This window comes from Anabas testudineus, chromosome 21 (genome assembly GCF_900324465.2).
Source record: "Anabas testudineus chromosome 21, fAnaTes1.2, whole genome shotgun sequence".
NCBI lineage: Eukaryota > Metazoa > Chordata > Actinopteri > Anabantiformes > Anabantidae > Anabas > Anabas testudineus.
Genome location: NC_046629.1, coordinates 22,612,728 through 22,637,081, shown reverse-complemented (window position 1 = coordinate 22,637,081; position 24,354 = coordinate 22,612,728). Strand labels below are relative to the sequence as shown.

The following is a 24,354-nucleotide window of genomic DNA, read 5'->3' as shown; positions in this document are numbered from 1 at the left end:
GACAAACACGCGCCGTGATGTGGGATGTAGCGTTCATTCACCTCTTCACCTCCATGTTAAATAATTCACCGTGTTCCTTCCATTGTTAAAATCATTCTTGAGTCAGACGTGTGTATTGTCACGGTGGCCGAGAGGTTAAGGCGTTGGACTCGAAATCCAATGGGGTTTCCCCGCACAGGTTCGAATCCTGTTCGTGACGACTCCTTTTGACCCGCAGCTGCACTTGGACGGTTCCACGTGACACTGTGCGAACTGATTTGAAGGAAATTTAACATGTCACGTTTTACTATTGACCGTCTAACTACTCACTTACTCACGTGTGCATGCGCTTTACGGTCCGGTGAGTTAAAGTCAAATGTCCGTTTTGAGGACACATAGTGAAAGTGACAGATGAAACGCTGGAAACGAGCCGCGGCTCATTTATTCTGCTGCATGTGTCAAACGCACCACGGGGACTGTCGGTCAGTTCTCGTACGGCCCCGCTGCTCTCGCGTTGTTACTGAATGGAAGCCTGTTGGTAGGAACCAACCACTGTACTTGTTTTTAAAACACGTTAGCATGCTATCTGCTTAGATTTGTAATTGCTTTGTATTAGAAAAAGTAAACGTCTGGTAATAGTCGGTATCTGTAGACTCGACTGTATAAGCCTACACATAATTAAGTTTGTATTTATATACCCCTTCCCTGTGCATGATAATGGAACTGGCCGAGTTGGATAAAAGCGACCGGCAGCGACCGCTGACGTAGATTTTGGGGCATTGTTGAAGCAGGGGAGGGCGTTTATTGAACAGCTTAACAAAAAAAAAAAAAGATTTTAAAAATAGCGTTTCGAGCTTTAGTGTTGTGTAGGCATAAACATATTGGGCTGCGAATAGCTGCAACGTTATAAGGGCCACAGTGAGATATAGGCACACTAGTCATATGACAAAGCATTTGGCCAGACTGCGCGCTAGCAAAGCTAACAGTTGCTTATACTGAAAAGAGGCACACAAAGGAAATGCGGTCGACTGATCTGAAACATTAGCGCTAACAGCTGTTTCAATGGTCGAGGGAGATAACACGTCTCCAGAAACTTCGCAGCACAGACAGTTTATCAAGCTCCGTGCAACTTCTAACCAGTGAAGCGGTTTTTGTTGAACCTGAAAGCTCCAATTTGCTTCGCGACTCCGGACTTGTCCGCCTCAGAATTAGATTTTATCTGATTTCGACTCGTTGAGTCTCCAAAAGCGTAATAACTACGATTTTCACGTGAACTAGTGTTATGTGAAGAATGAGGCTGACATGGCGTTAATCGGGAGAGGAGATGTGCCTGGAGACCAGTATTCTGAAATGAAAAGAAGGTAGCTAACTGTGAGCTAGCTGGCGTTTAGCAGACAGTTCCTCAGCAGAGCTATCTATCACTTCTGTTGTCAGCCGGTCGGTGTCAGTTAGCGGTTTTTGTAGAGTGGCAGTTGTCCTCCACCTTTCCTCCAGTGTCATAGCCGTTTAATGGCGTTTGAGTTGGGGGTAATACACTAGCTAACACGCCGACACTTGTCTATAAACTATTACGACAACGTAACGGTGTTTGAGTAGGTTTTCCGTTAGCATCTGGCTAGCGGGCTAATTAGCCGCTTAAGCTAACGTTGTAGCTACCCCTTCCGAAGGAGCAGCCAGCACTCACTGCTGCTGAGTTTACCCTTGACGATGGCAACTCCCACAAACGATGCCTTGTTTTTGATAAAGGATGTGAAGCCTGGGTCGAAAAACTTGAATATCGTATTCATCGTGTTGGAAATAGGTAAGTCGTTAGATGTCGACGCTTTAGCTTCTGTGCCTGTGCTGTAAAGTCGCTTAAAGAGCGAAGAGTGGACTTAACCTAATGGAAACACGGTCAATAGTGACATAGACTGTCTGATTAGCAACTTGGACGATTAAGAAACTTCTTATTTTATTCCGATTAGGACGAGTAACCAAAACAAAAGACGGTCATGAGGTGCGCTCTTGCAAGGTGGCAGACAAGAGCGGGAGCATCGCAATCTCCGTTTGGGACGAACTGGGCAGCCTGATTCAGCCAGGGGACATCATCAAGCTGACCAGAGGGTACGATCGTTCTTAAACTGTGACAACTGAGGATATGAGACTGCAGCAGGTCAAAATATGAACATCGATTCAATAGTGATCTTTTGTTTGTATGTGTTTAACACGTGTCTTTTTTTCTGTTAGGTATGCATCTATATGGAAAGGCTGCCTAACATTATACACTGGAAGAGGAGGAGATCTACAGAAGATTGGAGAGTACGTAGCCATTCAAAAATGCATTATATCAAAATACAGCTCACCTCCCCACTGGGATTCTGCATCAAGATGATTGGTGTAGTTTAAGTGTTGGTTTTGTAACATGAATTGATAACACTAATGCACAACTTTACTGTTAAAACAGAGTTTTAATTCAATAGGAGTGAAACTTATTGTTCCTTTAAATGCATGATCATGTGCTACCTTAAAGTCTACAACATCAGATACTAGTGTCACCCAGCTGTCATAGTTAAAATAAAGTCAACGTTTTACTTTTTGTTAAATATTTAATTATTTTTAAAATGTACGTATTTGTCTGCCCAGGTTCTGCATGGTGTATTCAGAAGTGCCCAACTTCAGTGAACCAAACCCTGAGCTGCTAGCCCAAGCAAATCAGCAAAACAAGTCTGTGAGTAGCCATGTCGTCAAAATAAACCAGAAAACTTTTATCCTTCACTAGCCATATTAATTTACAATGTCAATTCATTTTTTTCTACACATACCTTTATTGTGTCTTTATATTTTTGTCTTTACATGTTCTTGGGTAATTGGGCCTGTTTAATAGTAGCCCACAGTGCAGTCTAACACCAGTGGTGGTAAAGTCTTATCAAGTCTCTCAACTATATTAACAGGGAAAACCAGACCAGAATCAGAGGGGAAACTCTCCACCCAATCAGAATTCAGGTACACCTGCTCCCCCAGGTCAGTATATTTGCCTTTATTCAAATAACCAACAGTTAATTCACCTACAGGAAACAACATTTCTGATGTCACTGCAGCAGGAAAGTTGGCTGTTGATGTAGTTGTCAGTATCGCAAACAATACACTCTCTACAATCTTTTTTTTTTTTTTTTTTTAAGCTGCTAAATGGAAATCTGCCATGATTTTTTTTTTTTTTTTATTTACACCTGTGCTCTTCCTACTGTCTGTAGAAGCTGTATAGGAAAAAGCCTCTGAGGGATTAAATGACTCTAAGTTGCCAATTTTTCTTAAGCTCTTGTTTGTATTTCTCATTCCACAGGTAATGGTGCCATGCCACCATTTGCCAACAACAACCCGCCACCCGGTACACCCCGTGACACTGCATTCGGGAATGTCGGGCGACCCAATGGTCGGTCACCTGGCAATGGAGCACCTCCTGTTACAGTTTCTGCCCCCCCAGCAGCTGCAAAGTCCTCAGTTACCATAAGCAACGGCAGGGACCCACGTCGTGCCAAAAGATGAAATTGGGGTTGAGGGGGATTGTGCAGGGACATTTATGGACATCCCCATTTAACACCCCCCCCACACACACACACACACACACTTTTTTTTTTTTTCCCTCTTCTTCTTCTTCGAACCTGTTTGAGCCTTCCCGATCACAGCCTACATTGGCTCTCAAAATGATGAATTCAATTAGGGACTGTTTTAGGGATATCATTTTTTTATACAGGCTAACAACGTCTAATGTGTTTTGTCATGAATAGTGCAAGTAGTGCTCTCAGTTAGCACAGTGTCATTTTATCTACCACTTGATGCACTAGCAGGACTTCTTATTCAGTAAAGCCTTCTCAGTCCTCTAAATCGCACTGCAAATTGCCCATTCTGTGCCAGTGTTACATCCCCACACTCCTACACCACCCTTGTGTCCTTTCAAACTACACACCTACTTGAACACTTGATGCACTTTCTTCTCTTAATTTATGTCGGGGCAAACTTGGCTGTTACGTTAATCAGGAAATCAGTTTCTGCTTTTTAGTGGAAAAGGCCTTATGTTGATGAAAATGAGTTATTGGACTGAATGCACAAGCAGAATTCTTCAAAGGTTCTTCCCTCTTAAACCAAACTGTATCTGAAGTGACTCTGTGAAAGGAAAGGTGTTAAGTTTGTTTTTAGTAGAACTTTTGTTAAACTTTTTTTTTTCTTTTTCATAAGACAGGTTTCTCTCATTTGCCATCGACTGTACCTTCATCCAAATGGGACCACTTAAATACTGGCAAAATGGTTCACAGAATAAATTTTACAGTAATTTTGCTGCCACATTTGATTTTCTGAGTCTTACTGTTACTGTCAACAAAACATGTCATGTTGCTTATACTGCACTTATGTGGTTTAATGTGCCCTGTACCACTTGACATGACTTGTATAATACTTTGGTAACAAGTGCTTTTGAAGCAATTCTGAAAAGCTGTCCCTCACATGTGGAAGTATAATAAGCCCTCTGTCGCCCCCTAGAGACCATCATGGGTTAAGCCAACACTGCCTCCTCTAGAGCTCCATGTGTCACTAGGTGATTTAGTTCTGAAGCCCCTTATAATGACACTGCTCTGAGCAGTGGGTTGTGGTATTGACCCACCCTTTTATTTTTACAGGTTATGCTAGAAATCAATTTGTGAAAATAGAAGTCATTAAGTTTTTTTTTTTTTTCCCTTCATTACTTAAAGCCGCAGTGGTTAAATGAAGATGGCTAAAGTGTATTTAGCAGTAAGTATTCCACTTTGAAGCAATGTGTTGCAGCAGAAGCCATCGTTTCTTCACATCCTTTGTTGCACCAAGCACCAAACAACCCTGTCACCTATGAGTTTCAATATTGCCCCATTTTACACAGTCGCACAGGGGACTAAAGCACATGTTCAAAACATATTTATTAGTGGTTCCTCTGCCTGTTGTGATAAAATCACAATGCTTGTGACACAGTTGAAACACATGAGAAATGTGGCAAGAAATGTGATTCTTCTCGTGTCAACACCAGAAGCATGTCATGAGCTGGGAACTTCCTCTGCAACTCAGCAGCAGTGGTCAATCAGAAAAATAGCCACATCATGTGGTATAAAGTAATTAAAAAACCCCAGGCGTGTTGATAGAGACTCAGATAAAGGTTGTCTGGCTGTTAACCTTATCAGTCGCCATGGATCTTTAAACTATTAAGAAACAAAGAAACATGCATTTCATTTCTGATACCATTTAATTGATCAACAATAACAATAATCTAACAAACAAGATACTCTGAAAACATGGTGTCTCTTCAATAGACGCCCAGTCATGCTGTGTATTTAATTTGAATTTATACACCTGACATCAACTCTCGCTTTCTCTTTCGCTTATGCAGACTGACGGCAACCTCATGACATCAGTGATTCAGTTCAGATCAGTGGCCTGGGTTTATTTATGGGGAACCACTGTGGCTAAGAAATAACCAAGCAGTGACTGTTGAAAACAGTACTTGTATGTAAACAACAAGAACAATAGAAGATATCAAATGTAGAGAATAACTGAAAAACTCATAACTGAAAAATACATAAATCAAAGATTATATTATTATATACATATTGTGAAATAGATGCAAATAAAGGAAGTCTATTAAAAATAATAATTTGACAGTGGTTGCATCATACCTGAAAGCAAATGTAATCTTAAGCAACAGTACAATATATGAAGCAAACAAAAAATGAGCATATGATTGGAGTGATGGGAGGGGTGTAAAGGATGGGAGAGTTTGTTCCTTCTGTCTTCTGCGACACACTCAAGAGGCTGCCGCACTAAAGACGCCACTATGACGGGTGAATATTTTTATCCAGACTGTTTTAACACAAGTTTCAGTTTAACTTTTTTATTTTAATGTTATTGTTTTATTATTGTTGGATGATTATACTTTTGTGGCCTGATTGTTATTTGATTGTTACCATGCTGGTTGATTTTATGCAGTTGTTCCTTTAAAACAACAATTGGAAGTTTTTCACATTTTCAGCTTTTTTTTAAAATTAATTTTAAAACAGACAGTTTGAGCAACCCTTAATATCTCATTGCAATATTTAACAGGCAATTGGGTAAAACGGATATTGTATAATTCTGTACTATTATATCCCGATGAAAAAATGTCTGATTATTAGTTTTAATACATTAGGTGGTGCTTTATTTGATCATTTTAAAGCAAGAATGTAAAACCTCTTCCCATAAATATATGTCATATTCTGTACAAACAGGCTTATAATCCTTTCAGGTATTTTATATGTCTAACATTTCATCTTTTTTTTTTCTTTTTTTTGTCCTCAGATCCAAACACATCTTCATTCATTCCTGATTTTAGTTCGATTTATGACGAACTCAACTTTACTTATAATGACTCAGAGTTTTTCATAAACCCTGAAACGCAGCCCTGCAACTCCGTCCCCGTGCCAGATACAGTGTCTATCATTGTCAGCGTGTTTTATGTCCTCATTTTCCTGTTGGCGATTCCTGGAAATCTGGTAGTGGGGCTGGTGATTGGCCATAGCAAGCAGGCACTGGCGCCCTCCGACCTCTACCTTCTCCACCTGGCAGTCGCCGACCTCTTCCTGGCCATTACTCTCCCGTTCTGGGCTGTCTCGGTTACATGGGGCTGGATTTTTGGAGATGCCTTGTGCAAAATTGTCACCGTCATCCAAGAGCTAAGTTTCTACTCCAGCATTCTCTTCCTGACTTGCATCAGTATGGATCGTTACATGGTGATTGTGCGAGCTATGGAGGCCCGCAGGGCTAACCGACAGTTGATCAGCTGGGCAGTTTGTGCTGCTGTCTGGGCTGTTGGGGCTGTGCTGTCTCTGCCAGGGATCTTCAGTTCTTCTTTTACTTCTCAAAACTCTAGTCGCATAGTGTGTTCTGAACTGTATGATGCCAGCAGCGCTAGTGAGTGGCGGCTGGGCACCAGGATTCTTAGCCACACTTTGGGTTTCGTTATCCCCCTGGCCATCATGTTGCCTTGTTATGGTGTAACCATCAGGCGCCTCCTTCACATCCGCGGGGGGTTCCAGCGTCAACGAGCCATGAAAGTGATTGTGTTTGTGGTGGTCGCCTTTCTGCTTTGCTGGACGCCGTACCACCTCGCAGTGATGACAGATACTTTTTTTAGGACAAAGATAGTGCTCTACAAGTGCCCAGCAAGGATAGCAGTGGATCAGGCCGTCTTCGCCACCCAAAGTCTGGGGCTACTTCACAGTTGTGTCAACCCAGTGCTGTATGCCTTCGTGGGAGAGAAGTTCAGGAGGAATCTGTGGCAGATAATGAGGAAAATGGGAATCCTGGAGAGAACAACAGTGACAAGAAGCAGCAGGTCTTCACTGTCATCAGAGATCACGTCTACAGTCATGTGAGGACAACAAATTACTGGCCTTGAGAGTTGTATTCATATTGTGGCTCATGTTTTGCTTTATAATTTGAATTATTCCAAAAAATAACAATAACAAAATGCCTCAAGTTGCCACTGTAAAATTTGTACATATGTTTTCATGCTTTTATTTAACTTGGTTTTGGTTTCTAATTCAATTTCTCTTTTCTTTTTGTGGCGAACTACTTAAACCCCCTGTCTTTCCTCATGCTGTGTCATGAGGAAACTGTGGGAAACATGTTTGACACATTTCAATTTACAATGTGACAAAAACACGATAAAACTCTGTCACAACGCAGACACAAAGCAGCAGCTGATGAACATGTAGTGAGGCAACTGAAAAAACCTTTTGACCTTGACTCAGGATACTTAATAAAAAATCTAGCCGATGTAATTTTTTCTTTTATAGCCTGTAAATGTAAATTATTACATAGTCTAGTAAGTCAGTAAGTTTCTGATTTATATTTCCAAACTAATATCAGTGTTCTTTGTTATTTCCAGCTTCTTTTTTTTATAGGAACAGGTAAAGCTTTCTGTATGTATATGTATTTAGCTGAAGACAACTAGTTGTCATTCATAGACCCAATAATCTGCAGAATCTGTATAAATGAAATTATCATTAAAGTCTTCAAACATCTACGTGGCTTTCTGTTTCTGATTCTTATAACACAGCTGATAGAGAAACAACCTAAAAACAGTGTGGTTTTTAACACAATATCTGTTGTTTTTGAATAACAAACTTTCACACTTTCACTATTAGGACTTGGTTTCTTGCATGTTTGACTTAATAATGTTTCAAGCTACTTTAGCAAGGAGTTAGCATGTGTATAGGAACATGCTAGTAAAGTTAGCAAGCCCCTAAACTGTCAGTAACCTTAGCATTAGTTAGATTTAAACCGGAATATGAGCAATTGCAAAATATTTCATCATAAAATAATTTGCAGTTGCCTTTGACAGTGGGTTTACTGCTTCATAGGCTAATTGTAGAACTGCATGTTAATAGCAAACACTAAGTTAGCTTGTTATTAAGGTCATATTTTCTATGATAATAGCTTTGGTTAGTTTATTATCAAGTATCAAGTTATAAATTGCAGTTAATAATTTTTTTTGTTGTTGTTCTATTATTTGTATCAAAATGCTATCATTCATGTCTTTTTTATGCTAAGTAATACCTTTTCAGATATCAAGAATAATGAAATTTTATTTTGACTGAAGTCAACGTGTTCGTTTTTTTTTTGTTACTTAATTTAAACACCAATGAATATAATATTTCTTGAAAACGTATCACATTTTCATTTTATACCCTGTCTCAGTCAGTTCAGTAAATGTAGAACCTACTTATGCAGTGATAATGTTTTCTTTTTCGTAACATTTGATCACCTCAACATAACTGGGAGCTCAACATCAGTCTCTACATTTGATCTACAAATGTGATTTCTGTCCCGTACTGACCACTGCGCTCGTCTGTGCCAAGCGTACTGACCTGAGGTTGGCTAAAAATGACAAGGGGCGGGAGCTCAGCAATGAATGGGCAGACAGATCACCATGCAGCTGTCACTGCGAGCCTTGCTAGGCTGCGACACTCATTTCCCCCTTCAGACTGACTGGTAGGGGTAGTGGGAGATCATGAGGTGAGTGGCTTAACTCATGGGACAAGGAGGGGGGAACACTGTGCAACTTGCTGGACAGGGTTTGATGGCTGCATTCAACCAGAAGCCAAGAAAGAACAAACCTGGAGACTGCTGGCAATAAAAGGAAACTCACTGAAGGTTCGACAAAGAAGTAACACACTACTGGGAGATGACTGCAAAAGTCTGAAAAGTCAAAGAACATCAACAAAAGAAAGGGAAAAAGTGGGGCCGTCACTTCCAAGAGACAAGTCAAGGGAGCTGTTAATGCAACATGATCTAGTGGGTCTTGCCCTAAAAATACCTCTGGGCAGGACAGGGGCAGCTATCTCGATCTGCTTAATTACCCGGAAACTTCTCTTTCTTCTTCGGACAACAACTCAGGTCAGAAAACAACATCTTGAGGCAAATTTATCTATGACAGATACGATTTTAAATATTTAAATAAATGTTTTCCTAGTAAACAGTTTAGGACGGGTGAGGATTGACTGATCTTATTTATAAAATGTGAGAACTACATTAACTTTACTGTTAAATGCAACGTATGTGTAAGGACTGCTGAAATATTTCAATGATCGGACTGAACTTTGGTTTAGAATATCATAGGAGGGCCGTGAGGCAGTGTTATAGTCATACAGTTTAGTTATATAGTTATAGAATTCACTGGAAGACCCACCAAACCAGTTCAACCATGAGAAAAGCCGAGGTGCAGATGACCCTGAAAAAAGGGGCAGATGAAGCAGTAGCGCCTTCAAGCCCCATCATCCCCCCAAAACGGTCCAAAGCAAGCTCAGAGCAAATTGTCCCAGAACCTCAAGGACCTGGTTATCCCACCCCAACGCCACCTTTTTTTATGCGCAAAATGAGGAACGCTGCTGTAGGGACAGGCTGTGACATCCGTCTCAAGGTGACTGTGGCCGGAGACCCCCAACCGTCCCTGTACTGGTACCACAATGATGAGCTCCTTAACATGGAAAACCAGGAGTATGGAGGATTCTGGATTAGGGATTGCAAACCCAGTGATGCTGGCCTCTACACCTGCATTGCCAATAATCATCTAGGGGAGGCTCGGAGCAGTGCTGTGCTTGCTGTCTTGGATCTGGGTGAAGGTAAGATCAGTAAATACATTCACTTGTATCTAGCCTGGTTCACCTGTAGGTATTAATTACTGTAGTTCTTTCTAATTTGATTTTACAGCATTTCATGTGGGGTCTAGAACAACTAGTTTAAAGACTAAAACACACTCAACAGTATACTCCAGGCATTCAGAAACCAACAAAAAGAACTTGAAGTAACTTTGATGAAAATTACCCTGCATGCCGCAGTCATCCGAAAGACTTGTTCCCGTCAGTAGCTAGAACTTCTTGTTCCTGATCCAGACTGATATCTCAGTCAGGATCAGGAAATGCTGTATCTACTGTAGATGCTGTTTGAATGTTAAAACACTCACTGTTGCACTTTACTCTTAGTGATCAGGCTAAAGCTTTTTTATAATTTAAACTAAACTTGTGTTCCCTATGCCTTATTTCATTTTATTTATGTGATCTTGATCCTAATACTCAAGCATCAATGTAGACGTACACAAATAGTGTAGTTAAATATAAAATCATTGCTCTACAACATGTATGATAATATATTATCCAACATTATTTATTGAACTTTACCATAGATATAGCTTTTTTCTATAACTATATTATAACCTTCCATAACATGATGTTGCATTTGGAGAATTTGCTGTGAAACTACTGAAAAACTTTAAATATGCAGTTAATTTATCTCCATGAACACAGACATTTTAACCCATTTCAACCCCTGTACTGAACAAGCTAAACAGTCGACATTTCAGTTCCTTGTCACGTTTTCCAGGAGGTTCTACAAGTGCATTATAATCTAAATGATTCTTTGTGTGTTATAACCCTTAAAATCCAGATTTAAACCCAATATTTTGGGTTTTGTTGTGTTGTGTTTTTTTTTTGTTTGTTTGTTTGTTTTTATTTGTAATAATTATTAAAATTTTTACCTTTGAGGTGTAAATAGTAGCTGTTAAAGAGAAAGTCAGATTTCCAATATCCCGCCTGGAAATGAATCATTCTTCAAATAACCAAGTCAAGCATCTGAGACTCTATTACAGTCTGATGTAATATAATAATCTCAGTGTCTAGTCAAGGATTCTCAGAAGGCCACCTCTTTTCGGTTAGGAGCTTCTCTTCTTGCATTAAAAACTTTTTAATCTGCTTCTTGTGATCGGCAGCACTCCTCTAAATTCAGCTTTGATCACCTCATCTGCTTTGAAAGATGATATTACCAGAAACACTAATATGCCCATCATATACACCATCAAATCAGACACGCTTTGATTGTTCTGCAGTCCTCACCACAAGTGTGGAGTGGAAACTCACTCTTCAATTTGCTTTTCTTGCTGAGAGAGTATATGTGGGCATGTAGTTGCATGAAAAGATGTTGAAACCCTTTACTGCTTAATACAATTCAGTCAGTTTAATATATGGATTTGGTAAACGATTAACATTTGTTGATGCTGGAGAAATATAAACTGTGGTGCTTATGTAACAGTGTGCTGAATCGAGGCTATAACAAGATGCTTTGAGCAAGTCTAGGACAAAAACCTGATTACTTTACTAAGAGTGGTGATGTCTGCAGACTGGACACAGATTTCCTATAGTGTGGACAGCAAAAGCAAACAAACAAACAAAAGAAAAAAAAACCCACAGTGTCCAGTATTTCCTTTGCTGTATTAATACTGAATGGTTGGACAGGATCCATATAATTATCAAATGTGACAACTTGAACGTTAACAATAGGACAACAAAGCATTTAATCACCTGTCGTTATTTCTATGAATATCCATGCAGTAATTATACCATCAGTTTTATTGAGTGAGAACACATTATAGACAGAGCTATAGTACCATGTACACTGTACATTGCTCAAGTTTTCGCATTTCCGTCGCTGTGTCAACACATCAGTAATGTATTGCTGCATCCATCAACAGAACCACTAAATTTGGAAATACAGTACAATAGAGAAGTGCTCCTTCATCACACTATTGAGATGCACTATAAGAGCAATATTTGAGCTAGCATAGATAACATAGAAACATTAGTTAAAAGTGGTTTTGCTTTTCACACAACTGTCACATAGATTTAGTTCTGGTGCTAGTATGACCAATGTGTTAATTTTATGACTTTCAGCTGGACAAGAACATTTTTAGCATTGACTTGATGAGGATTGAGGCACACTCGTGCAACTGGATGTTTTGTGTTGTACAGTCAAAATAATGTCAAACTAGACGGGAAGTGTGATGTTATGCTGCATAAATAATGTAACTACTGCATACGAACATTAGTGTAGGCCTTTCTGTGTTCGTCAAAATCCTATGAGCTTTCTTCAAAACCCTTCAATGAGGTTTCAAATATGATCAGAGACCTGAAGTTTTGCTTTGACTCTCCACTTTAACCTTCAGTTTGATACAGCTCTCTACTGCTCTGTCATGTGCATAGTCTACAGCTGTCCCATCACTCAGTGATACTGCATGCATCCATTCTCTCTCTCTCTCGCTCTCTCTCTCTCTCTCCCTCTTCAAATGTCTCTATGTCCCGCCCCCTCATCCACCAACTCTCCCAGTTATTTATACAGCGGAATGTGCCAGGCCTTAGATTTTTGTGATGTTAGTGGGCCGGCGTCTCTCTTGTTACACAGGAAGACATCACTGCTAACTTTAGCCCAGCCCTGTATGCCTCTTTCCCCTCTACTGATCAGGGAGAGGTCCAATTTTGAATCCATAACATCTACTTAATACCCAGCAGCATGATAATGTCTACCACCTGGTGTGATGTCATGCATCTTTATGATCCATACTGTTTACTGTTTTTTATTTTCTGGAGTGTGCACTTAGTTTCCCTGTCATTTTGCTGTTTTTAATTTTGTTCATTTCCATGTCACATTTCACCTGTTACAGTAACTTTAATAATTAGGATTTATTGGTCATGAATTAATTTTTAATTTAATTTCATGATTATGTTTAAATATATATTTAAAAAAATGATTTTAAAATAATTTTGTCAGATAGTTTAATAAATAAATAAACAAATAAAACTAAATGTAAATAATGAAAAAATATTAAATAAAAATACACTAAATATTACTAAAAATCTGTTAAAATATGTCTGGGTGGTAATTCTCTGTGGTTTTGTCATTCTGAGTCGACATTTTAACATAGTTTTCTGACACACTGGACTCGTTAATATTTTTGATTTAAAAATATTAATGAGTGCAGTGCCCAGTCTGAATTTATTTGCCATTTGGGGGCAGTAAAAACAAGCTGTAGACTGACTATTCAAGACCCAGCCAATACAGAAAACTGCAGAGTTACGTGATTCTCTCAATGATTAAGAACAGTTGATTATTATTTAGAAAACTGCATGTTTATATAGTAAGTACGTTTATATAGTAATTTAGATATAGTATAGTTTATATAGTTATTACATTTTTGGCAAGACCTGTTGCTGAGAACTTTATATGTCACCACCAAGTGTGACGGTGGCACCTTTCCAGTGTGTTTGGATAGTTTCCTCAGTGTTGTCTTCCTTCTGGACCATGAATATGAGTGAACAGGTGGGGCTGCAGTTAGACTGTGGAAATCCCCTACATCGTCATGTTGCTTTATTAAGTAGATCAACAAATTCATGTTCTATAATAAAGACAAAATCCAGGAAAGGATAATCAAGTTGTTTATAAGACCTGAAATTAATTGGAGTAGCCAGAAGCTAAGGTGCGTAAAGGAGTTTGTGAGAGATTTCAAGTTTGCATGCTCACATTCTCTACGACATAATATAGAAGGTGTTACAGCTCTTGAAAAAAATAGTCAAGGACATATCCTTGAGTAAACACTGCAATAGTGAAAGCTGTCCCAGGTCTTGAATTATTTAGCTCCTTAGAGGTCAGTAGCCATCTTGTGCTGATACAAAAGTAGCAGATCATAAATATCAGCACAGTGACTGATAAATACTAATAAATAGGCCCTGTAACTTATCTACTAATAACTATCTACACTTCTTTTGTGTGAATGTCCTACCCATTTCTACACATTACTGTCCTCTGAAGTTCCTACAGCATGTCAGACACCACTTTTAGAGAAAAGGAAGATCATGAAATGGAAAACAATGAGCTGTAAGATGTTTTGTGGAGCTGGCTGGGAGGTTATGTCAATATTAGATATGGGGTGGTAACCATCGTTACCATCCAGGTTAGACTGTTAATCAAGGTTTTTAGCTTTTATCACCGTCATCTAGTAAAATGACAAGATGTAAAGCTGAATAGACTGTCAGATTCAGCACGAAAAAAAAAAAAAAAATACAGTCGTGAAGCACAGCTGCCAAGAAAATAAAAGGGTATAATACATAATAATACATAAACAAAATTACATAATCGTTAGTAATTTAACCTGTAGATATTTGCAATTATCAAAGTAGTAACTATTGTATACTTACTGCACATTGTGCATTTGTGCCTGGAATCATTATTAGTACCTTCGAGTATATCTGTAAATTAGCCTAGATTTAATTAAAGAATTTCCTAGTGTGTTTGAACAAGCTGTGAACATGTTGTCGGCAATATTTAGTCCTGAGCCCAATGTCATATAATGTGCAGTTAGATGCCATTTTAAGTAGCTATTTATTTGTCCAATCAGTACTCAGAGGTGAAACAGAATATTTAAGGAGTAATACTTTCTCTTTGCCCCCTAGGGTAGTAAATATAGATCGCATGCAAAAAATATTTCCAGATTTTTCCAGAATTATTGTACCAGTTGTGTAAAAAAACAACAAGCAGCAACACAAATTACCATGTATTATAAATGTTTCATATCCATTGGAAACAGAATAGCTCTGTGTAGTCAGTCCACGCAGCCAGTAACACATCTCACATGCTGTGAGAGCTAACAGTGTTCCAGCAATGCAGAGGAGTGAGGAGGTCCCTTTAGCCGTTGCAGTAATTCTCCCCTTCTCTGTCGACAACACAACATCAGCTCATTACGCCTGCTGAAGAATAAGACACAGACACATGGGGAGGAAGGCAAAAATGAAAAATGTCAACCAACGCTGTAGAACACTGATCTCAGGAGGGCTGGATCACTCCCACTGGTTTTTCTGCCTATCGGTGTGTACTGCCTGTGGGGTGGAACACAGTGGGGGAAGATGCTTACACTGTCGCTGGCTATTGTGTGGACAGGGGGGCTCCCTCAGAGTGGATGATATGCATTTAAGAGACATTTCCACCTGCGGATGGAGGTCTATGCTTTATGCTTTTCAGAAACAGACTTTCTCAGAAGAACTGCTGAGACTGTGAGGTGCAACTTGTTATATAATGGATCAAAGTGCCTTCTTTCTATTTTTTTGGGGGGGGTATTTGATTGAGGAGCTTTTACCTTTATGTTAGCGTACTACAGTATGTAATCAGTCAAATCTTTGACATCCAAATCGGCTCTTGTTTGCTCATGCTTCTGTAGAAGATTTCCTGATTTAATGTATGCTGGGGAATACCCTGCTGCCGAATGTAAGCCAACACAAAGATATTTGCAGAGGACATACCAACAGTGGCCACGAAAAAATCCAGACCAAAGAAAAAATCAGGCAAGTGCAATTTCAGTTTAACTCCGTCAATTATCAGTGTTTATTTCTATTATGATTTACCTTTCACCATATGTGGGAAAATAGAACAGCGTAATATATTTCATTTGGAATGTTAAAAGAAGCTTTTTATGAAGAAGCATGCCACTCGGCACCTGGCCACACTATGATTGCTCAGTTGTTGGTTGCATGAAGATGAAACTACTCTGCACACTTTTAATTGTAAGGGAAGCTAGATTACACCAGTGTTATTGTGAACTGTGATTATAGTGCAGCCACTAGAATCATTAGAACTCTGATTAGAAATCAGGAGGATGTAGACTTGAACTAACTTCAAAGAACTGCAGGCTTTAAGAGTTGCAATTCAAATTCTGTAACTGATGTTTCTCAGGCTAATGTTGTTAGGTGGGGTGAAGTTAACACCTATCACAGTGAAATTCTTTATTGTTAAATACATACATACTGTATCGTGAAACTAACTATATGTTATGTTTAATCTGTCTAATCTCACATAATAGTTAGAAACCTAAATTAAACAGAATGATTAAGCAACAAAATGTCAAGGTCTTAAGAAGGCAGAAGTTTTGGAAGCTTTAACTTGAGCTGTGGGTTTTACAGCAAGGCTGCAGACTGACTGGTTTATGAACTACACCTCTCTGGGAATATAGTGGGAAATGTACAGAAATACCCTGTGCACTCAGTTATAATGGAACACTACCATCACACTCCTGTATATAAAAACATTGCTCCATAGCACTACTAGTGGTGCCATACAGTGCATTTAAGTAAATGTTAAGTAAAGTTAACTTGGATTACTTATTGCCTTGAAAGCTCTCAGCCAATTGGATGTAATGAAATACTTATTTTTTTACTTACTAACTAACTATATGACAAACGTTCTGTGTTTCAGTTTTCATTCCATAGTTTGGTTCAATGCTTTTGTGTTTTCGCACAACTCAACACATCTCCTTTTTCTTTAATTGCTTCCATTCTTTAGCTTTTTTTCTGTAAAACTATTCACACCAATACAATATCTATCTCTGCTGAGGATGCCATTTTTTTCTTATTCAATCAAGAAAGGACAAAATTAAATAGAAGCTTATCGGGACTAAAAGAGCTCTGACTATGTCAGATACACTTACCATTTAGATTGTCTGGATTACCAACCTGTTTCATGGCTAACACACAAGAACATCACATTATTCAATAGATGATTCTTGTTTTAGAATTATTGACTGCATTGTATTCTGTACTACTGTAATCTTTGACACATCATTTGTAGTTGAGTATCAAACAAACAAACATTTGGACTAAATCTATTGCTTTCATTCTATGTTGATCTACTTTGTATAAACTTTATTCTTGTGAACCAAACATCTGTTTTCCAACCCTTTTGTTAGATGATTATGTGCTATTCTGTAAACGTGATTACATTAAGTTACAGAAATTTGAAATCTGAAATTAAGTCACATGATATCAATATTTCATGAATATGCAGTGCACAGTGAATGTAGAGTTCACAACTTTCAGTAATATCATGAGCTTGGCACATACAGTGCATATCATGTAAATCATTTAGGCAGTTGGTCAGTTTGGATTCTTTACCAAAAAGGAATAGTTTGATGGTAAAAATCAAGGGAACATTTCTCTTTACTATACAATGTTGTGAATTTTGTCTTTTCACTGAATTTGCACAAGCATTTTCAATGTTTCCCTACCACTCTCAATATGACCAGTGCTTTCCTGGTTTGTTCCTTTACTGAAAAGGAACAACAGATAGCTTCTTTTATAAGTAATTCCACCTACTGTTAAGCAAACACCTCATGAGAGCTGCTGGGATGCCAATGACTCAGTGGTGCTTTCTATTTTGAGTTCTACCAATGACTGAATTTTGTGTCAGTCTGAGAAAAATCAGTCCTATCTTACATTTGGTACAACTGGAGCTGTTTTTCAGAAAGACAGAAAGAAAAATATTTTTCTCATATAAATACTGACACATATATTTATATGTATTTAGATCATATATATATATAAATATTATATAGCATTACCTAGTATCAACTGCAGATGTTGATGATATAATTATGAATGATAAAGACAGTGCAAGTATTGAGCCACAGCAAATTTAGTAAATTTAGGTTAACAGTGCTGATTACACCCTGGATGTGACTTTAATATTATTCAGTGCAATGGAAAATAAAATATGTAACACTGAAGAGTCTTATTTTAATTTTAGATAGTTTGAAGTCTATACTATATTATAGTGATATCATAGTTTTCAGTAGCACATTGCATTGTGTCATCTTCAACATGCACTGCTAATCTTCAGTTGCCTTTCATCAAAGAGTCAACGGGGCTAAAGTAGCTACTGGTTCCTATAGTAACAGTGTACTCTCTCTGCTTCTCCTGCCACTATGGAAACATTGTTTTCCACTGTTGTCGAAAGACCAAAAATATTATTATTTTTTTTTCCGTTGTTCTTTTTCAGATTCCGAAACAACTGAGGATGAAGGTGGAGAGCAATTTGAGACCAAAGACGACAGTAGAGATGTTGAAGACCAGGCTGTGCATAGAGGTATCCAGCCTACTCATATTATTATTATATATATATAATAAAAACTTTTACTATTTTACTAGTTTTTAGCAAGGTTACAGTTTTACAAAATTATACAATTTTAATTCAATATAATCCAATTTTAATTGAAGAGTGATATGATTTGTACTTAAAGCTGAATTTTGAAGCTGAATTGTAAAGATAGAAATGAAAATGTTCCTATATAAATATAAAATTTATATATAATACTGTTTTTGCTGGTTATGTTAATATCTGACATTATCTTAACAAATTTCAAACTGTGTTTTTTTTGTTGTTTCCTTTTGTTTCGTTTTATTTTACATGAAATACAGTGATGGCAAAATGTCTAGAAGATGACAGTAGAACACATCAAGACGAGGATCACTCAAACACAACCAGGCAAGAAAAAAAAAAGACACAAATAACCAACCTCATTGTGATTGTTTTGTTAGACTCAAACTGCTACACTAAAATATAATACCTAGCAGAATTAGCAAAAACCTACTGAATCCAATAGATTTTGATTCAAATCCTCTATTTTAGGAAACTGTCGGAGGATTATTCCAGAGAATCTCCTCCCCAAGTCCTTCCACCTCCATCGCCAAGGCTTGTCAGACGCACCTCCCCCTCTCCAATGTCAAATCGTTCTGGTTCAACTACACCTATCAGTTTGCGGAAGAAGATTGTTGTGCCAACTGAGTACCAAGACACAGTGCCTGGGGAGTTTGAAGAAAAAATTAAACAACCAAAATCTGTGTCCCAAAGTAGCACCCAGGACTCCCGACCTCAGACTCCACTGAGTGAGTACTCTCGGAAAGATTTTACACTAAGACCCTCCCCAAAGCTTACCAGGGCAAGCTCAAAGATTTTTGAGAAGGTTCGTGGCCTAGAAGAACGGAGACGAAGCCTTGATATTCCAGAAGGTTCCATATCAGGAAGATCCTGGGCAGGGTTCAATCATGCTGGATCTGTTGATTCAGATGATGGAGGAAGCCGGTTGGGCATCTCTAGGGAAAGTTCAAGGGAAGATCTTAGAGAGGCTCTGAAAGAGGATGCTGCTGAACGGAGATCTATGTTCAGACAGAGAGCTGCGTCGCTGGAGGAGAAACCTCGCTACTCCCAAAAAGTTCAGGACATCGAGAACAAGTTCACAGAGGAGCTTCAGCGCATTAAGAAACTTGTTGGAAAACCCCATCTGAAGAAATCGTTTTCAACGGAACAGCTCACCTTGAAGGGCAAGCAGCGCCAGCCCTTAAGGAAAATTGAACCTATTCCTCCACAAGTCCTTCAAAAACTTCAAGAAAGAGAACGTACCCAGTGGGCAAAAGAACAAAGAGAAATTGATCTAAGTCAGAAACCAATACAGCAACAACAGCAAACACAGCAACAACAGCATATATCCCAGCTCCAAAAGTCACCAAGCACTGGTTTAACAACTGTAACAGTCAGTAGATTCGGAGAGGTTGCAGGAACCCCAGAGTCTGTGCAGTTGACGGACTTGCCAGGACAACGATCAGTGAGAGAATTAAGTAGAGTCAGTCCCATTACAGAAATCATTCAAAGATCATCATCTCCAGCTTTGTATCACCAACAAAGGGAAGAGTCACCTAATAGAAACGTTGCTGAGATGATGTTACGAAAAGTTGAAAGAAGGCCTCCAAGTCCACTTGTACAAAGGGTATCACGAGTGCAAGAATCTCCACCCATCCAAGAGTCTGTTGTGCAAACGTCCCAAAAGAATGAAACTCCTGGGAAAAAGACTCCAATAGAAGTAATAGTAAGAAAATTAGAAAACAGGCCTGAAAGTCCACTCGTACAAAAAAGAGCTGCTATTGTTCAAGATCTTTCTGTTCAACCTCCTCTGAAACCCGCAAGGATGTCACCAGTCACTCTAGTGGAGGAAAAAATGGAAGCCGAGTTAACAAAACCAGCCTTAAAGATAAGAGTTCCCACCATTATTGTTGAAGATGAAAAGATGGAAGTTGATGTTCTAGTGAAGACAAGTGAGCCTAAGCAGATTACTTCTAGTGCCAAAGAGGGACAACAGAAGACCAAAAAGAGCCGCCGCCCTCGACCCATGTCTCCTGAACAAGGTTAGATTTATTGTGCAACTGTAGTCTGGTGTTTCTATGTTTAACCATTCAATTAGTCTTTCCATACTAGAGGGGGTTACTTTGATTTGATCATGGGGAAAATGTCTTCGGACTTTCGTTAAACTGTGCAGATTCTTCAGATGACTCGTACGTGTCCGCCGGAGAAGACCCATTGGAGGCCCCCGTGTTCGAGTTTCCTCTCCAGGACACTGTAGCATCTGCCGGTGCAGATGTGCTACTGAAATGTATCATTGCCGGCACTCCCATTCCTGAAGGTAACATGTTGCACTTTGTGTTTAAATAAAAAAAACTTGAAAGTAATTTTAAGTTGCACATTTAAATAGTCAACATGTAGGTGAATCCGTTTGTCGCCTATGTTTCTCTGCAGTTACCTGGACAAAAGACAACACCAGTGTCACTGGTGTTGCAAATTACACAGTCAAAGTGGAGGGTGAACGACACAGTCTGCTCATCAAATCAGCTGAAATAAGCGATGGTGGAAAATACTGTGTAACTGCTGTTAATCAGGTGGGCAAAGCCTCCAGCAGCGCCACTCTTACAGTTAAAGGAGGTAAGACTGAGTTTTTGATCCTTATATGAAACTTTAGTGGGTATATACAGTACTGTTTATACTGATTCAATTCAGTTTAAATCTTGACTTTTAAATCAACATTGTTATGCAAACATAGTGCTACTGATTGCATGGTTTGTAGAAATTAGTTAATGTAATGCAGATTTTAAATGTGTATGCACAAAAGCAAGGAAGGAAGGAATATAATGTCATAACCTAAATGACATGGCAGGCTGCTATTTTACGTTTTTGTTATTATCTTCACTAAAAGACCTGTTTAGCATGGATGGAGTTAGTTATGATTACTCAGTTACAAACCGAAAATTGTGAAAAAAGTGAAATAGGACACGTATTTACTTACTTACCCCACATATTCAAAATCATTTTCAATTTGTGGTACTGATTTGAAAAGCCATTATCCTCCATCTTTTTAAACCATCTTGTGGTCTCCTCCCACAGTGGCATTGTGTTTCAGCTGATTTCTCTCCTGCTCCCTTGTCATTATCTCTCTGAGCTGAATGTGTGTGTGCCATATATTCCAGCTGAACAACCTCTCTTATAGTTACCATAGCAACTCAGAGGCGAAACTGAACCTATAAATTACCCACCGAGGCTCACTGGCTCCACTCACTGTGAATCCACTATTGTTTGGTTATCGCATCTGACATCAGTTTCTAATTGTGTTGTTTTTTTAACACATGGCCTACTTGAACTCTTGTATTTCTATTGAGCTGTACTGTCAGTGATGAAAAGTTTGCACAAGCAAAATGAAACTACCAAGCTACAGCATGAAATGCACCAGAACCTTTTTGCTTTTATAGGCTATGTACAGGAGCATAAAGGAAACCTGGGCATTCCTATGGATATCAGCAGCCCTATTACATCTGATGAGGAATATCTTAGTCCCCTGGAGGAAAGCATGGATTTTGGAGGGCCAGAACCAAGGCGAACTATTGATACACAATTCAGGAAACCCCCTTCATTCCTGGTGAGACTTACACATCTGTTTAAATGTGTCTACCTAATTGACTTTCCTTTCTATAGCATGGTGTGATTAAGTTTAGTGTAGACACTTAACTGCATTTTAGAGTTAAGTTCATTGGTTCAGCACATGTATAAAATAAACTTACAGGAAAAACGCATCTCTCACCTTTTACCTTGTATCACATTTCAAACAGGCTACAATGAGTGATCAATCTGTCATTGAAGGACAGGGGGTCACCATGTCTGTCCGTATAAGTGGACAACCCAAACCCATGCTCTACTGGTAGGTCCCCTCACTTCATCAAAGGACTGAAGCTCATGGCTTGCATGGGGCATGGAAAAGACTTTTCCACAATTCGTGAGCAAGCTTGCCTGCTTGCATAGTTTCTTCTTGTACATACTATTTTAATGTATCTGTTAAAAGCAATAGAAACCTAATGTTTTTGAGCCCAAACTAAGGTCTTATTAGGGGAAATGAAAAAGATGATTTTTCTCTGTTTTCTCCAGTTACCACGGAGCTCATCAGTGCCTATTAACAAAAATAAAACAGCTAATTCATTCTTTGACAATAACCTGGAATTCACATTCATTGCTGACACACTGAGCTAAAACTGGACAAATTATATATCATTATCCTAAATTATGTTTGTAGACCATGCCTTATGCTTCGCATTGGACTAAAAGGCATGGCATATTATGCACAACAAGATTTTGATTAAAACAAGTGAAAACAAATCACACAGTTACAGTTTTCCCACATTTAATTAATCAATTTAATATTATTTTTCATATTTTAAAAATGCTAAATGAGTTTTTTAAACAACGAGAGATGGACTAACGTAGGCCTAATGCTGGACTTACCCTTTAATGCAGGAGACAAGAATAGGCTGAAGTTAGTCATGACTCTCGAGAGACAAAAGAAAGTGCTAAACATAATATTGGCGAAGCTGGACAATGTTTCCCACTCCCCACCCCCTTCATGTCAGCCAGAACAGGGCTTGAAGTTGTGTGTGCTTGGTCATCTTTCACTGCATGTTTTAAATTTAAAATGCTCTGAGTGGTATATGAGTGATTAATCTCTTGTTTTAATGCAGACCTTTAATTCTACTCTTTTATAGGCTGAGGGATAGAGTTACAGTAAAAACAGGTCCCCGACACATTGTGCGTGAGACAGAAGATGGCACTTTTGTAATGACAATCAAGTCAGCAGTGAGGTCAGACAGTGGGATTTACACCTGTAAGATTATTAATGAGTACGGAACGAAGCAGTGCGAAGGGAAGCTGGAGGTCAAAGGTATGTTGCTTTTCACTGTTGCAACCTAAAATTTCACTCAAGCTAATTCTTTGTGACACTGTGACTACATTCCTGATCCAGTGATTAATTTGCTGGTCAGCATTTACATTGTCAACATAACGCTAAAATGATGTTTACTTTGACCTGGGACTAGTTCACGCCATCATTTCGCTGTAACATTACAGCAGTATTTACAAAATGTCCTTTATTTACACCCAGCTCCACCCATTGAGCCAGGTCTGGCTGTCATCCGTCCAGTCAAGGACATCACAGCCAAGGCTGGAGAGACAGTTTTGTTTGAGTGTCATGTCATCGGGCCGAAGGACACCGATGTGGACTGGCTTGCAGATGGGAAACTGATCCAGCCCGCATTGCTCAACTGTAAGATGCACTTTAATGGAAGAAAGTGCCGGCTGCTGCTGAACTCAGTACACGAGGATGACAGTGGGACATACATGTGCAAGATCAGCACAGCTAAAGGTATGTCTCAAGACCAAATATCTAGTGTAATGAACAATTCAAAAGAATTTATTTACTGATCTATCCTTTGATCTGTACTCTTCAGATGAAGTGACCTCATTTGGAAAACTCAAAGTCATCCCCTCCCTTGAGCCACTCTTTACCCGCAAGTTGGACATTCTGGAAGTGATTGAGGGGCGTAACGCTCGATTTGACTGTAAAGTCAGTGGAACACCATCTCCTAAGGTCACCTGGAGTCACTTTGGTAGGATTGTAATTTATGTCAATTGGTATGTGAAAACTATGACAATCATTTTGCATCATTTTTACCCTAACTTAACTTAACCTGAGCCTAAGTTTCCTTTATATTTCTAACAGTCTCTGTTTTGCTGTTGTATTTATAATTTATAACAGATATATAAATGGAGACTCATTTTTTCTCTGTAGACCGTCCACTCACAGAAAGTGAGGACATTCGTATGCTTCAGGAAGGCGGTCGCCACTCTCTCATCATTTCTCACGTGACCACAGAGGATGAGGGTGTGTACACTGTCATAGCCCGTAACATTCATGGTGTGGCGGAGAGCACTGCAGAACTTTACATACAGGAACCGCGTCCAGCCATCTCATCACAGATGTAAGAGCATCTCACATCTTGGATGTCTTGTGTTAGATTACTGATAACAACTTTCACAGAAGTTTGCTAC

The 24,354-nt window shown here is 38.9% G+C and overlaps 3 protein-coding genes and 1 non-coding gene across 4 annotated transcripts in view; all 4 read left to right on the top strand.

The window, feature by feature from the left end:
* Positions 1-117: 117 nt before the first annotated feature.
* Positions 118-199, top strand: trnas-cga. The gene has a single exon. It is a non-coding gene; the product is annotated as a tRNA-Ser (tRNA).
* A 536-nt stretch (positions 200-735) lies between these two features.
* nabp1a (nucleic acid binding protein 1a) lies at positions 736-4,289 on the top strand. Its single transcript, XM_026377301.1, has 6 exons — positions 736-1,780; positions 1,944-2,082; positions 2,206-2,277; positions 2,602-2,686; positions 2,910-2,979; positions 3,299-4,289. The coding sequence occupies exons 1-6, from the start codon at positions 1,687-1,689 to the stop codon at positions 3,499-3,501; spliced, it is 663 nt and encodes a 220-aa protein (XP_026233086.1). The 5' UTR covers positions 736-1,686; the 3' UTR covers positions 3,502-4,289.
* Positions 4,290-5,772: 1,483 nt separating this feature from the next.
* On the top strand, positions 5,773-8,024 carry LOC113172714 (C-X-C chemokine receptor type 2-like). The gene is made up of 2 exons (XM_026375730.1): positions 5,773-5,816; positions 6,310-8,024. Exons 1-2 carry the CDS (start codon positions 5,810-5,812, stop codon positions 7,383-7,385), a joined length of 1,083 nt encoding a protein of 360 aa, XP_026231515.1. The 5' UTR covers positions 5,773-5,809; the 3' UTR covers positions 7,386-8,024.
* A 999-nt stretch (positions 8,025-9,023) lies between these two features.
* Positions 9,024-24,354, top strand: part of spegb (striated muscle enriched protein kinase b) — a 31,998-nt gene continuing 16,667 nt past the window's right edge. The window contains exons 1-12 of the mRNA XM_026377094.1: positions 9,024-10,136; positions 18,160-18,246; positions 18,579-18,645; positions 18,790-20,339; positions 20,471-20,614; positions 20,728-20,910; positions 21,732-21,898; positions 22,089-22,177; positions 23,013-23,188; positions 23,408-23,668; positions 23,754-23,912; positions 24,095-24,284. Coding sequence (XP_026232879.1) covers positions 9,719-10,136; positions 18,160-18,246; positions 18,579-18,645; positions 18,790-20,339; positions 20,471-20,614; positions 20,728-20,910; positions 21,732-21,898; positions 22,089-22,177; positions 23,013-23,188; positions 23,408-23,668; positions 23,754-23,912; positions 24,095-24,284 — 3,491 coding nt within the window. The 5' untranslated portion in view covers positions 9,024-9,718. The remainder of the gene's footprint in view (positions 10,137-18,159; positions 18,247-18,578; positions 18,646-18,789; positions 20,340-20,470; positions 20,615-20,727; positions 20,911-21,731; positions 21,899-22,088; positions 22,178-23,012; positions 23,189-23,407; positions 23,669-23,753; positions 23,913-24,094; positions 24,285-24,354) is intronic.